This window comes from Ptiloglossa arizonensis, chromosome 7 (assembly GCF_051014685.1).
Source record: "Ptiloglossa arizonensis isolate GNS036 chromosome 7, iyPtiAriz1_principal, whole genome shotgun sequence".
Lineage (NCBI taxonomy): Eukaryota > Metazoa > Arthropoda > Insecta > Hymenoptera > Colletidae > Ptiloglossa > Ptiloglossa arizonensis.
Window position 1 is genome coordinate 16374862 of NC_135054.1, and position 15493 is coordinate 16390354.

The 15493-nt window shown below is 38.6% G+C and overlaps 1 protein-coding gene across 1 annotated transcript in view; it reads right to left on the reverse strand.

Moving 5' to 3' along the window:
* Window positions 1-1638: 1638 nt before the first annotated feature.
* Window positions 1639-15493, reverse strand: part of Machr-b (muscarinic acetylcholine receptor) — a 48494-nt gene continuing 34639 nt past the window's right edge. Inside the window, exons 3-5 of the mRNA XM_076316419.1 lie at window positions 4858-5060; window positions 4267-4461; window positions 1639-3899 (exon numbers count right to left, since the gene is read on the reverse strand). Coding sequence (XP_076172534.1) covers window positions 1639-3899; window positions 4267-4461; window positions 4858-5060 — 2659 coding nt within the window. The remainder of the gene's footprint in view (window positions 3900-4266; window positions 4462-4857; window positions 5061-15493) is intronic.

A 15493-nucleotide genomic window follows, 5' to 3' on the forward strand; every position in this document is an offset into this window, starting at 1 on the left:
ACGTAACCCAGATACGACCAGTGTCTATGAAATAAGAACAACGCAATGCCAATATCTGTTCGATGTTTAGAGTTTTAAACAAGTTGTGAATTCAATAATTATTCATTCAAAGCGTACCGTAGTATTTTCAAAACGAATTCCAGACTCGCGTAAGTTATCACGTACGTTATCCAAATGATATAGACGTAAATACATTACGCGTATTCAACGCACCAAAACTGTGCAGAATACATTGAAAATGTGTAGAAAAATGCTCTATATTTAAAATTCGGAAAATTGTCCAGTAGAGATTCGCGCAACTCGTTGTACATAGGTTGGATAGGTGTTTCGAACGGTTGAAGTCGTTTCGTTATGCGACGTAATGTTTCTGCGTAACCTATGTCGCCCAGCTGTCAAGCATAGCGTGAAACGAGACATATGCCCCCCAAACGTAACAAATTAATGCTGCCTGGATTATTTAGGAGGCTGTTGCTGGTAAAAGTTCCATCGTGTCACTGACAAATTTAAACACACCGGATTTACCGGAAACGTTCATTCAAGACTCTCGAATCGCATCGTTTTTTCAAGTCTCTCTTCACGCTGAATGGAAATTGAAATTTGTTCACTTCGCGCGACACCGAAGTTCTCTTCGTGCAATGAAATCTAAAAAAAGAAAGAAAAAAAAAAACAAAAAGGAAAACAAATCGCGGTCGAAGCTGTTCACGAAGGGGTTGGATACATCGGATACAGCATCCTGTATAATGTTTGGAAAGTAAAGTTATCTATTGGTAAATCCACGGGAGCTCGTTGGCCAAGACAGCGCCAAATCTAACTGAATTCGGAGAGGAAGAAGGCCTGCATATAAGTAGGCCACCCCAAGGCAGTGTGTGTACGGATAATGGAATCCTTGAATATATTGGTACTTCTTCGAGGCAAGCCATTCCCCATCTGGTTCGTTGCTCGTAAAAAATATGTCCCTGTTGTCGAACATAAAAAACAACTTGTACTAAAGACTTGGCGCGACTGTGTGCTACGCGACCGTTCAAACCAATGGATAAGAACATTTTCCTTCAAACCTGTGGGTTGTTCACCGCGATGAAGCGATATTTATCGATGTCTTGAAATATATATCGTGTCCCGTGTTTCAAGCCGAACGATCCCCATCGTTCGTTAAACTAGAAAACTTACGCGTGCACGTTTCAACAGATACTTAAAGTTTAATGCGTTTCCTCGTCACGTAAAATGTCATGTCTCGAAAGCGCTCGCCCCCCCCCCCCATCCCCCCGTAGCGGTTATTACTACAGTACGCACAGTTCACCTAAAGCTAGTCATACGTACGTGTTCCTATGTGTTTACGTGCATCCCTGCACAGAAATTAATAAATATTCATACATATACATTATATACATCCGAGAATGCAGTCTAAAACTATATCAATGCATTCTATTCCTATATACATAAAGCGCACAATACTCAACTTCTTTGCGTTTGTATCGCAACTGTTTACTACGTTATTGTCCAATTTCACCATAACCATGGCGTTATGAGTATAATTCGGTATCAACTATGGAAGGCCTTCTTCTTCTTCTTTATCTTCATCTTCTTCGTGACGTTCTTACCCAGGTGTCTCCGACTTTGTATCGTCCGGTACCTTCTTATTCACGTCATGTGCAAGTCGCCCTTCAGTATTCTCGTGAAGGTTTTCTTGAATTGTTGATTGGCCAGAGCGTAACAGAACGGGTTCATGGGGCTGTTGGCGTAGCACAAAAAGTACGAGAACATGTAAAGGTGCTCGTTCGTGCACGGTGGCTTCGAACAGAACCCCTCCACCAACGCCAGTATGTGATAGGGTGTCCAGCAGGCGACGAACGCGCCCAGGATGAAGGATATTGTTCGGAACGCTTTCCGTGCCCGGTTCTCCGTGTGCGATTTGTGTCTACCCATCATCGGGTTCCTTCTCTGGGTTTTGCTCTTCAAACGTTTCCCGATCGTCTTCACGAAGTCCCTCCTGGAGCCACCGTCCTTGTTGTCGCGTACGTCCTTCTTCTTCGAATCCTTTTTCGAGTCTTGCTCGTTGCCACCTGTCCCCGATACCGTGGGCACAACACTGCCGCTGGACGATGAATTCTGCGGTGGATTGTTAACCTTCGTCACCTGGTCAGCGAACTGTTGTTCCGTTGTCACGTGGACCGACTCTACGGCGGACGAGCTGACGACCGTCGTCACCGGTTGTTGCTTGGTGTCCAAAGCCTTCACGGTAACCTCCGTGTGGACTTTGCTGACGGTTGGCGACGTCTGAGACGCCGCGTTGGTTTTCTGTGTGATGAACACGCGAGGTGGATGCGTTTGGCTCGAGGCGTTCGACATCACCGGTTGCGGTTGACTCTGTTTGTTCTGAATACCCATCGATTGATTGTTCGCTTGTTGGGCGGTAGCTCGTATCAACGCAGCCTGTAACAAGTTGATGTTCGTCGCGGATGCGGTGTTACCTAAAATTGGCGACGAGGGTGTGGTCGAGAGAGGATTGGCCAGACTACACGAGAAGGAAGACGGTGGACTTTCGCAGGAGGGGCTGGGCAATATCACCGAGCTCTCGTCCATGAATCTCAGATCGCCGCTGTCCAAACCGGTCAAGATGTCGAATGTACCCGGTCCTTGGGTAGGTACGACCAACGATTTCGGTCTGTCCGTCGACGACGAGGTTAACGGACTATCGGACACCGGAGGGCTACTCTGGAATTGCGTAGGCGGCGGTATAATGTTTTGCTGACTGCTGCTGTTCGAATGGTTGGGATGAGTGGGTGGGGAGGTCTCCGCGGAGGTTGCAGGCTGTTGGTTGACGCCGTTCCCGTTCGATTTTATCGACTGTTCGGGCGTCAACGTTTGGCTGCTGGACTTGTCAGGCTCGGCTAGGTTCTCGGTGTCCAGAAGGCTGAGTTCTTGTATCTTCGGCAGTGTTTGAGCCTTCTGCGTGGTCGTGCCTATGTCGCAGGTAGGATTTGCCGGCAGAATTTTTCTCGACGGTGGCGCATTTAGGTCGCCCTTCGCTGGAACGATCCCATTCAAACGGCCGTTAGTGACGAAAACTTGGAGAGCGCCGGACTGCGCTACCATGTCCGCCAAAGAGGATCGTTTCCTAACGTTACCGCAATGTTGACCAGGCCCGAAGGTACTCTCTTCGTCGGAGTCGAACGCCGGACTACTTGAACGTTCGGACTTTTCGGTTTCCGTGGGGAAAGTACTTCCGCACGTTTGCTTCCCCGCAGAATCGGTCACCCCGGTCGCGGATGTCTTCGAGGAGGTCTTCTGTCCGGAACCGTCGTCTTCCCCGGCCTCCTCTTCCGAGTTGCCCACTTTCTGCTTATCTTGACTCAAAAGAGTGCTCTGGGTTTTCGACATACCTATACCAGCCGCCATACCGGACATCGCGCCAGCGCTGAGTGCAACCATCGATTGCATTTTACGTTGTTTGGCCTCGCTCTTCTTCTGCATATCGTACGCTGTCTTGTATATACAACCGTAGAGGATAAACAAAACGACAAGCGTCGTCCAGTAGTAGCCAATTATCAGAGCGGTATTAAAGACCGGATCCTTGAGGAACTGTACAGCGCACTGGCCAGGACTCAGGTCTCTGTAACCGATGAAGTATTGCCAACCGAATATACTGGGGAAGAACAGTAGCGCGGGAATGATCCAAGTGATCGTCACCATCCAGATCACGCGGTTCTTTGTGCGCCAGCTACGGTACTGCGCCGCTATCTTTACCGAACAGAATCGGTCGATGGTGATCAGCAACACGGTGTATTGAGACACCAGACACACCGTATAGTCTACCGACAACCATAGATCGCAGAGCAAGGGTCCGAGATTCCAATATCCCATCAGTACGTACACTGTGTAGAATGGCATGGACACGGTACCTGTTCAACAATTGTATCATACTTAATTCCATTCAGTCTGAAAACTGTCAATTTATATATATATATATTACCGTAAAATATAAATATACACAAACTTTGACATAGATTAAAATAGACGTAAGACGGAAATATTGAGAAAACTATACGAATGTTCTACTTCCAATTATTATCGTTTAGAGACACTTACAAAGTGACGGGATACAACAATTTAAATAAAATATCCTTAAAATAATGACAGGAAATATTATTAAAATAATATTTCTAATATCTATGTAAGAATTGTAAATTTCTTTTTGGACGACACGAGTCCACACGTTCGCGCACTCGTAAGATACCAAACTCGAAAGAGTTGAGAAAAAAAACTTACCGATAAGCATATCAGTGGCTGCCAGCGAAGCAATAAAATAGTTGCTGGGTTGTCTGATAGCTCTATCTACGATAAATGCCAGAAGAACGAGAATGTTACCGCCGACAGTTAACAGTATGCACAGCGCGATGGAGAGAGCAATCAGTATCGACTGCCAGAGTTCGAAGGGTGGTAGAACGGGCGTGAAAGTTTCCTCTGTTGAACATATAGATATCTTATCGGTAAATGTTATAACGTGCTATTTTATTTTAATATTTCTGCGCGGATCGGTATTACGAGCATCGAATTTTGCAACATTAATAGACGTCCCTTCTGACATCGTTTCATTTTTATTTTCTCTTACTATCCATTATTAAAGTTATTAACAGTCCACTAACGATACTCTATTAATAATGCACTGAAATCGATTTTGTGCCGTGAAACGGGCCAAGTAAGTAATTGAGTGACGATCTGCAGTAATCGGAATTGATCGATATCGACAAAAATTATTTATGAAAATTTTACAGAACGAGCTCTTGGTGATAAAAATTAATCGTCACGTGTGTAATTTCTTAATTGTTAATCATGCTGGGAAATGTTCGCTAGTATTACCAGTTGATAAAACCGTTGTGTTCCCCGTTATCGAGCAACAGTTGGTGTTATTTGTCGGAAACAGGTCTGACAGAGGTTCTACATATTCTCCGCTACTCCCGCGTGGATCATCCGGGTCAGGCCATGTTCCATTAAACTGGGTGCATTCCGTTAAAATCTGGTTGTACATGCGACAAAATCGCTCCCGATGCCTTTCCCGTTTCCTGGAAATGAGATTCTTTATTTCATCCTGCGTTTCCATTATCTTAATACAGTAAGGTACGTATAGGTATAAAATTAACGAAGAGAAGGTCCCGAGATACAAATTCGTAAAATCTTTGAACACTTTGTGCCCCACGTGTGTCACCCAATTACGACCTTTCGTTTAAGCCGATTAAGAAGGGGCACGAAGCGTTTAATAATGTCACTAATCGATATATAAACTGTATCATGAATAATGCACTTGTCACGTCGTAGGATATCGGTGACTCGCGCGAGTTATCGATTTCTCATTAATCGTAAATTAAAATCAATCCGATAATATATTATTCGATAAGAGTAATGTACCGTCGAGGGTCGTTGCTCTTTCAGCGAATGAAAATTGTAAAGTATGGCTGTACGAATTAAAATTGTCCATGGAGTACCAGAAGAGGGTAAAGCGACAGGAGTGTTGATCGTAATCGTCGATCATCCATGAATCAATCATCGTGTAATGTATTCGTATTGTCTTTATTTTATTTCCCGTGGAAATGAATCCCGTGATTTATTTTTGAAGAGCAGTTTACAGAGTCAAGTTCAAATGTTACACGATACGAGCTACCATGAAGTGTCGTTACACGGTACGGTAGATAACAGGAAAAATACCGAACGATAAGGTTGCTGTTTCTTCGGTAATGTTCGTTAGTGTCAAAGAAAATGTGACACTAGTATTTCCTGATTTTAGCCAGCGACATGCACGTCTCTTGCTCTCCATGAAACATTGCTGCAGTGGCAACACGAGAAGCAAGTCAAAGGCTGAATGCACCTGACGCACAATGAGCTTGAAATAAGCATGAATGGAACCACATCCATTTCCCGCTTGCACGTCCCTGTCGCCGGCAGGGAAGAAACGACGGCCCGTACCTTAAAGAGGGTGACTCGTTTTTAAATAATTTAGCCAGTCGATCGCGACTCCCCCGGGTTAAACGTACCTTTCAGTTTCACATTCTCGTTTCACCATGCTCGTCGAGCATGTAATCAACATTATTCATATGCGAGTTAAGCAAAGGGGGACACCCATCTTTCGTTTCGGTGGACGTTTCATGAATTGAAATTAAACGCGATATCGGTTAATTTCGGTAGCCTTAACGAGGTAGCCTAAACTGTTTTCGACTATCGGTTTAAGCCATTTTCAGAATCGATACAATGGCATTTTTTTTTTTTTTTAATTTTGTTGCGCAATGTAATATATAGAAGGATGAATAACAAAAGTAATAGAATACAGATTGAGAATGAAATATTTGGTTAATCGAAGAAACTCTAGACTACAATTTAATCTTGACTTGCAAGTTAGAATAATTAAATATACGGAAAATATGGTATCGAACAAATAAATGCTTTTGTAAGGTTTAAAGTTTGATACTCCAATCAATGTAACATTTAATTTTTGCAATCAACAGCAATCTTTCCTTTTCTTTTTCTTATTTTGTTGACCACGTCATACGCCTGATAAGAGACGTGTTAATATTACTTGTTTTCAATGAAATTTGATAGGTGCTTAAATTTTCTAAATTTTCGCGTGTTTAACAATACGTTAACATAATTTCCACGTAACTTTTTATTCTTTTTCCAACTATTAATTAGTTTCATCATTCCAGTTTCATAATAACGAGAAGTTTTGTAGGCCAAAAAACTTGCAAGCTTTCGCAGAACCTTCGTTTCGGAATAATTAATTAATTATGAAAGGTACAGACTGCGTGTTAAATTCAAAGTTAATAAAACAATATTACAAAATTTAAGTCATAAACTCTGAATATTGAGACCGATATATGAAATTGTTAGAATAAATCTTGGAATTCGTTTCTTAAGATACATTTACATATATTTCTTTGGTACTCTAATTTATATATGTATAGCACAAACAGTTCTGCGGGTGATAACATGTTGCGTTTGAGTAGGCAAGACAGCAAGTTTGAAGCCTACATATCAGAGACTAAACTTTGTAACAATATAGAACTCTATGGAAACTTTAGACAGCTTAGTGAACTCATTTTACACGGAGAACACCACTATGACTTATCGCCTCTTGATTCTCAAGGAATTTAATTCCTACTAAAACGAGGAATCATTTTTTTTTTTTATACATACCCAATCAAAAATCAGAGTACTCGTCACACGTTGATAGAAAAATTTTCTACCAGCGCAAAAGTATCAATTAAGTTAATATCTACTTGATTTATAAAATCAGAGGGATTCCATCGAGAGTTACATTTATAATTTCAGCGCAAGACCGTCACATCGCAATGATATTACAGAAATAATGGTTAGGTGTTATCCATATGGTTAGCTATTGAAGCTTTACGTACTACCATCAATGAAGTTAGTATCGAAGCATTCGCACATCGAAAGGGACAAATAACGCGATGTTTCGACTTCGACGTCAAAGATTTGTGAGTCAATGAGAATCGTTCTAAGATTATTAGAACAGCTCGCAACAAGCACAGACAATGAAGCCACGTGAATAAAAGATAGAGAGATGAGATCCATTGTTTCAACGTTCTCGAGGGTAAATACTTGTCCTCGTTATAGCGGGCGTTCTCTTGAAGCAGCGTCGCCGTGAAATGATTCGTAAATACTTGACCTCGTTATGGCGGCATTTCTTTTTTACGGCACTACATTACAAGTGAAATGATTCGTAATGGAGAGCTAACTACTTGTAATTAGCTGAAACTTAACGAGGAACCAAACCCAAGGTGGATGATATTGGTTGAAATACGAATATAAATGGTACACGATTACGAAAATATAAACGAAAATTTATTCAATACCAAACTCTGGATTCAGTGGAAATACGATAACGATATAATCGGGCAGTTTTAGGAAATTGAATAATGATAACACTAACAGAAAGTAAATTGTAATTATAATGAATAGTTGCAGTTGTAAATGAATTTTACCAACAGTGAAAGATACTTTCTGAGAAAACTATTTAATAAATACAATTAATATTTTAAAATATAATTATATATATTATATATATTTCGATCAAATTGTTCATGAACATTGATCAATACATTGCTCGTCGAAATAGTTGCAACCTGCAAAAATAACTCTAAATAGTTCCAAGAGTTAAAAGAAGAGTGACAGACAATTACATGCAAAATAAGCTAGTAATCCGTCGCCAAGTGATCGACAGTCGGTCTTGCTCCTGATCAGATAGCGAGAGATGGTACCATTTTTATTCCAGGACTCGACATTTTTTATCTCGGATTGAGGCTAAGATTCGCCACATAGAATTTAACGAGGAGAGTAAATGGGATACATTGAAAGCGAGCGAGATAAAGTAACAATCAGTGAATCTCGGATTATCTATGACATAAAAATAAAATTTGTGATATATTTCAGTACACCTTCTTTAGAATATTATTATTACTATCAACGAGTTGATAAAATTTGCTCGATGAAAATGAGTCCAAACACAACTTATTTCAAACCATTTTACTCTGTTTTAACCGTAAGCATAACATACGAAACTATTGGCAAATACTTCCATTCTCTATCTTTATATTTGTTTACGCATTTTTATTTTGCTGATTGATAGATACCATCACCAAGTATTGCTCTAGATGAAAGACTATAAATTTTACTCTAGATGAATTATTTTAGACATTGCTCTAGATAAATTACTGTAGACATTGCTCTAGATAACTACTATAGACATTGCTCTAGACGAATGACTGTAAATATTGCTCTAAACAAATTACTGTGGACATTGCTCTAGACAAGTGACTGTAAATATTGCTCTAAAGAAATTACTGTGGACATTGCTCTAGACGAGTGACTGTAAATATTGCTGTAAAAAAATTACTGTAGACACACGGTTGAATGTTTAAGCAAGCTCGAGGGGTGTGTGACTATTACTAAGAACTGGATGTCGAAGAAGAGGGGGACTACAGAGGAGGTTCTCGATTCTAGAGCGTTTTGGAGGAGAGAGTGCTCGATGGATCGCCGCAACTCGTGCATTGAAACGAGGGTAAAGTATCCGTTTTGTCTAATGAGTTGTGATGCCTCCTCGTCAAGGCCATTCAACCGTGACTCGAACTAACGGAGACACCCTTGCGAGGGAGGACTCGCAACTTTCCATTCCTGTGCATCTCAATATCCTTTCAACGCTGGGAAACAGTTCGAAAACCGAACAATGGCGTGAATAAAAAAAATTAAATAGAGAAAATCGATGGTGCTTGTAATAAAGCCTGAACCCCTTCAAGCGTATTATATATATAGCGAAAATATTTATAGAATTTACGTCGACATAATTACCTTATTGGTGATAAATTGCTACGAAGTCGTTTCTTTAATTTTTATCGAAGGAAACAATTTCTATAAATCACAAACATAATTTGAATATCCCACTTTGTCACCATACAATATAATTTATACTTTGTACTTCGTGTTCGTGCCTCGTAAACTTTTAAAAATATTGAAGTTTGACGAACAATGTATTAATAGAAAGAGATGAAAGTCATTTATATTTTCCTATATTTTTTATGGTGACTTTCTTTTTTAAAATAACGTAAAACAAAAAATGCATGCACTACCCTTTGGTTTCGCAAGTTATTTTTAAAAATATTCATTAAATTAATATGACTGTGTACGAAAGTGGAAAATTAGTTAAAAATCAGTTGGAAATGAGCTCTAAAATGGGGAATTGGGGAAAACCAATGTGTATATATGACATAAGTAAAAAAAAAACGATATAGAACGGCAAAGTGGCTAAACGGTATAGTGGGGTTCGTTCCTCAATGGCTTCAAGTGACTAGTTGAATTTGCGTTCATAGCATTACCATTTGGTTCATCATATATGAAGTGCACGTCGACCATTTTAAAGTTTGCGCAAAAATGGATCATCTTTGAAAGACGTCAAGGAAAATTCTAAATCGAATAAATCTGTACACGATTTTCGTAATATCATACAAAGATTAATCTGTTTCAATTTGGAGCATTCACTTTTAATTTGCACAATAATTGTCTTTCATCGTGTACACTAAATTTAATTGCCTGTCGATAAATTTACTTTCGTTATTCGTTTGGTTTCACTTGTATTTAATTTTTACTTGTTAAACTTTCCGACTGTACATTCTTCCTGAAAGCTCACTTCTACAATGTATAAATAATTTGCCATTTTACTGCTCCTTTGTGCCTCTTACGTCGTTCAAACTTTTGATTCGTACCGAGGTTCCATAGAAAATTACAGAATAAGTGTTATTCGACACGCAGTGGTATTTCACTCGAAGACACATCTAGTAGTTCAATTCAACAGTACATAGGGTACATTTCTGCGCTGAGGATTTACGCAAGAGTCTCTCTTCCAAATGAATGGCACTCACGTGGCAGATATTCAGTTCCTCTTGAATACCTCGCGATGAAAGGAGAATTCAACGAGAAAAGGTTTGAGAGGAGCGAAATAGAGGAAAGTATGTAAGTGACTGTTGAGAATATGAGAAATATTGCTTGATTATAAAGGAATACGTACTGTAGTACAATGAATTTAAAGTGAAAATGAAGTTGAGCTTCCATTTTTAAAAATATTTTAATTAACCTTAGTTAGACGTATCTTTTCGTTAGCTAAAGCCACGAACAAAAGCCACAAACCAAAATTCACAAAGCTAAAATAATGAAACCCAGACCTATCCTTAATCTACATTTTACGTTCTCTTCTATGTGTATTATTTTTGCGATCTTACTTTACAAACTTTTTATATTCTTTTCCCTAATCTGTAAACTCTATTCTTTTATCGTTCATTCAAACGAATGTGATATTTAGCATTATAATATAACTCAGATCCTTTTTTAACCGCTGCTAGTATTTTTCAAGAAAATCAAGAAAATTTATAATACGGTGTTGTTTTTTCATGCCAACTGTATCTTAAAGTTACAATCTTCGAGTTACATTAACACCGTTATTCATAAATTCTTGGGACAATGAATTTCGTAACTTCCTTCGGGAATTCCTTCGTGATCGAGTATCGTATGAAAATTCTGTTCAATATTCCCACCTTGATGTGACAAAAATGATTGTCGCGCGTTTGTATTTGGGTTAAAAAAGGATCCGCGTATGAATTAACTTCATCGAAAGCTTTGTTCGTACGAAGACGCGATACGAATACAACACCGGTAGCCAACGCTGCTTTGTCCGGATGTTACATCCGTCCTTCGATACATGCATGCATGGCACTCTCATCTATGTGTGCCAAGAGGATGGCGAAGGGTGACTGCTACATAAGCCCTGTTGAGCCGAGGATCATCGCTGTGGAATGGCATGATCATACGGGCAGATGGAGGGGAGGGATGAGCGAACGAGGTGAACCGATACGAAGACAGGGGTGAGAGGAAAGAGTTGAAACGAACGACAGGAAAAAAATTGCGAGGAATGGAAGCTAAGGGTAAAATTCGAGATGTAGAGAACAGTGGCAACAAGTCCTCGGTCGGCAACGTTCCAACATTCCGTGAATACCGCTACGTAGTTTCAGCTTATTCGGGGGATGAACCAAAACACAGTACTCTGTGTCATTGTATCGAGTCACAGTGGATGACGTCAGGGACGGTAAGGCGAAATCATCGTGGTTCATTCTGGCATCTTATGGAGACCGTATCGAAACGTCACTGTTAACGTTCGATAATTTTGTCCGAGCATTCGTAAAACAATTTCGAATCCTTTAACCGTTTGAACACCGTCGAAGAATCCCGAACAGCGCAACCGCGTTTCCTCTAAATGAGTACGAAGAGACTTAAGCAGCGCGATAGCGCTTCTTTTATTTTACGTGGATAAATCCCAAACGACGTGATGCTACTTGTCAGACCATAGACGGGGTAATACTACTTGTCTGGTCACAGGCCAGTATATGATCAGAAAAGTAGTCTGACCCCTGTCCATGGTCAGACAAAGAGTATTGCCACCGTCTATGGTCAGACAAGCAGTATTACCCCCGCCCGTGGTCAGACAAGTAGTATCGACCCGTCTACGACCAAACAAGTGGTATGACCTGTCATGGTCAGACAAGTAGCATTGCACTGTCTATAGTCAGACGAGTAGTGTGGTCCCCGTCCATGGTCAGACAAACAGTATTGTCTCGTCTATGGTCAGACGAGTAGTATGACCTCCGTCCATAGTCAGACAAATAGGCATGCGTGTGTATGGTCAGACTTGAAAGAATTGATCTCAAAATGCATACAGATTCACAAAGTCAACAAATTGTTATACAAAGGAGGTAAATATATCTTCAAAGACGAGCCTTCTTAACTCAAGGAAGTAAATTTACTTCCTCCGCAATGAACCTAATCTAGACGAACTGTTAGGACGACCCAGAAAATTTATTAAGTCATAACTACAACAGAGCATAATTTTAAAAGTGATGATCTATGGCAGTAATTCTTTATCATCGTATAACAGCAGACCACCAAGCCACGAATGCTACACTTTATCATCGAAACAACCTTTTAAATTTTTATTTTTCAAAGTTTTTAACATTATTACTGTAATTATTCACTATTAGGAGTAATTCTAGGATAAAATTCTTTAAGTTGTGCCATGTGCTTAAAAATATTTTGAATCTATTTCTAAACAATACCACTAGTTCAAAAAGATCGAGAATCACTGAACTATAGTGTTCTTCTACCATTTTGAAAGTGCATTATTGTGCAATACTATGCCGATTATTTAAAGAGCAAAGTCTGAAGTGGTTATTATACTATATCGAGCGAGAAAGTAATACTCACAAAGTTATGAAAAATTTTTTGTTCCAGTTCACGTAAGTGATTTGCTTGCTTCGAGAGTTATCTTGTTATAAGAGATCACATCCAGAGAAAAGAAAAATGACGAAGTACTCCATTGTTTTAATATGGTATGATAGTTTCTGAAGCTAGCAAGTTGCTTGCTTAAACGAGAACAAAAAATCATAATTCGTAACTTTGTAAATATTAGTTTTTTGGCCCATGTTTATTAGGACTTCTCTGCTCCATTTGGCGAGTACTATCTACTCTAAAAGTTACGGACCGCTTTTTCTTTTTATCCTGTATACATATCTACAAAAGTTGTTTCGCTTTTGTGCGAATCTGCTAGAAATATTATCAAAATACTAAATCTCCGCTGAGAGGAGGCTGAAGTAGGCGGTAATGACGTAGAATGAAATGGAGGACAATGTCGGCCAGATTAGAATGAAAACAAGGAGTTCCCTCGGGCTTGGTATTTCCTTTTTTCGTAGGCACCGCATTTCCTTCCATCCGTATTGTCCATTTAGGCTTTGCTTGCTGTCTGCGAATTAGAAACCCGAATTCTTAACTACATGAAATGTTATTTACTTGCCCGAGTATCAGGAGAATAATGTTTTACAATCGCGATGGCAATTTATGAATTTTTTCGTTCTTTTCTCCATTTGATGCGTTATATTAATTTTCACATAAAAAAGTACTGAAAATTATCATTCAAATAATAGTACGTAGTTTTGGAATATTGAGATTCGTACGTATTTGAATAGAGCACTTTAGAGAAATGATCGAAAACAGTATTATGATATAATTACACATCTGTGATAAATTAAAATTTAATTTCCATAGAATTAAATAAATTTTACAATAATACTGAAACTGGTATTGTAATGTAAATACACTTTTTTGACTAATATTTATACGTCATTTTAAAGCAGCTCATGTTCCATTAAATGGACTGAAAATATTATTTGCGATGTTTTAGTTTCGAAATTCGTTCGCTTTTAAAATTGAAATTTTAAAAATGAAATAACAGAGCCATATACTAAATTTATTGCTTACAGACCTAATTTGTAATTTGTAAATCGTGACAATATTTTCACAGGCACATGATACGACATACCAGTTTTTCTCAGCTCGTATCTCGACACCGTTTACTTTCTTCGCAATCTTCATCAAGGATAATCAGTTTGGGAGTGATTGCAGGAGATAAACATCGTGTGACGAAGCAGCAAACTATGAGTTTTATTCATAATTAATGTAAAACTTGCTACGTCAGATTCACCCAGATATTCCTGCTACTGTATTCTTATTCACTATCGACATTTTATAAATACGTTTATATTATTGTTTTACCTCTCTCTACAAGCTCGTGTTTTCGTAGGGAAACGAAGCTCTGTAATTCTCAGAGTGAAATTTAACTCTCAATGTTTATTTTACAATAGTTGGGCAATTATATTGTTTCTACCGTCCAAAGTATTACCTGCTTTCACTTTTTCTTACATTTATAAATTTTAATTCGGTCTTTAAAGAAATAATCTTCATAAAGTTGACACATATAATAAGTAATAGTAATAATTTTATATAATAATTGATATACAGTATAATCATACTGTATTAAATTTTTAAAAACGTTGAATAAGAAATTGCTTATAGCTACGAAAAAATTCAGTAATTTAATTTTATCAGTTCGGATATGCTACTTTGTTACAAATTAAACTTCCATTTAAGATGAGAAAACACTATAGGCTATGTAATTTTCGAAAATTGATACGCATATTTCTATTAGTAACCTATATGGGAGTAGTGCATATATGCATGTTTATGGATGGAACGTTTCATCTAAGCGATGACAGCGTAATGTTCCCTGTCAGAAGCGTCTCTGCGCATCATTTAATTATCGGCCTCTGTCTAGGGATGAAACATAGAGACAAATAGCAATACATAGAAACGGAACAACGGAATAGAGACGTGGAGTTACATTACGTGTGCTTAATTATTGTGTGTCAACAGATGGTAGAAATCACTGATTGGTGCATATACGTTACAAAGTCGTGCGAACATAAAGACAAGAGGAATATACAGGGTGTATTGGAAATCGTGGTGTAACCAAAATAAGGAAGATGATTCTTGGAACAAAAGTAAGTCGAAAATTGTGAAATGAATTTTTTTTTTATAGACTTTGCTTTCGAGCAAATTAATTTTGAAAACTCTTCCAACGAATGCACGATAACGTGTCTGACCATCGCACGCTATTTCTACTTGCTTTGGTGTTTCTGAACATCGATCGTCTGGTATTATCTGTCTTCCATCGTATTGTCTTTTAATTAGAAACAATTAACACCAAGAATATAAAGAAATGATTATTTTTTATTTTTTTCAATCAGGTTAACATTCATACTTTTTGTTTAATAGAATATCCACGAAGGCAAATATTCGTTACGTAAAAATAAATAAAAAGCGAAGAAATTCTTTCGTCCACATTTATCACGAAAGAGACAGCTATGCCATCCCACTATTCTCTTCACTGGCTATTCATAAATTTAAGTCAGCATCGGGAGTTACACGTTTCAGCGTCAACTAGATAAATAAAGGACGTTATTACCGGAGTAATAGGCTACTGATAAGAACTTTAATACCCTGATATTACAAGTCTTAAAAGCTCTTGAAAGCTGAGTAACGGGTAAAATGGGTG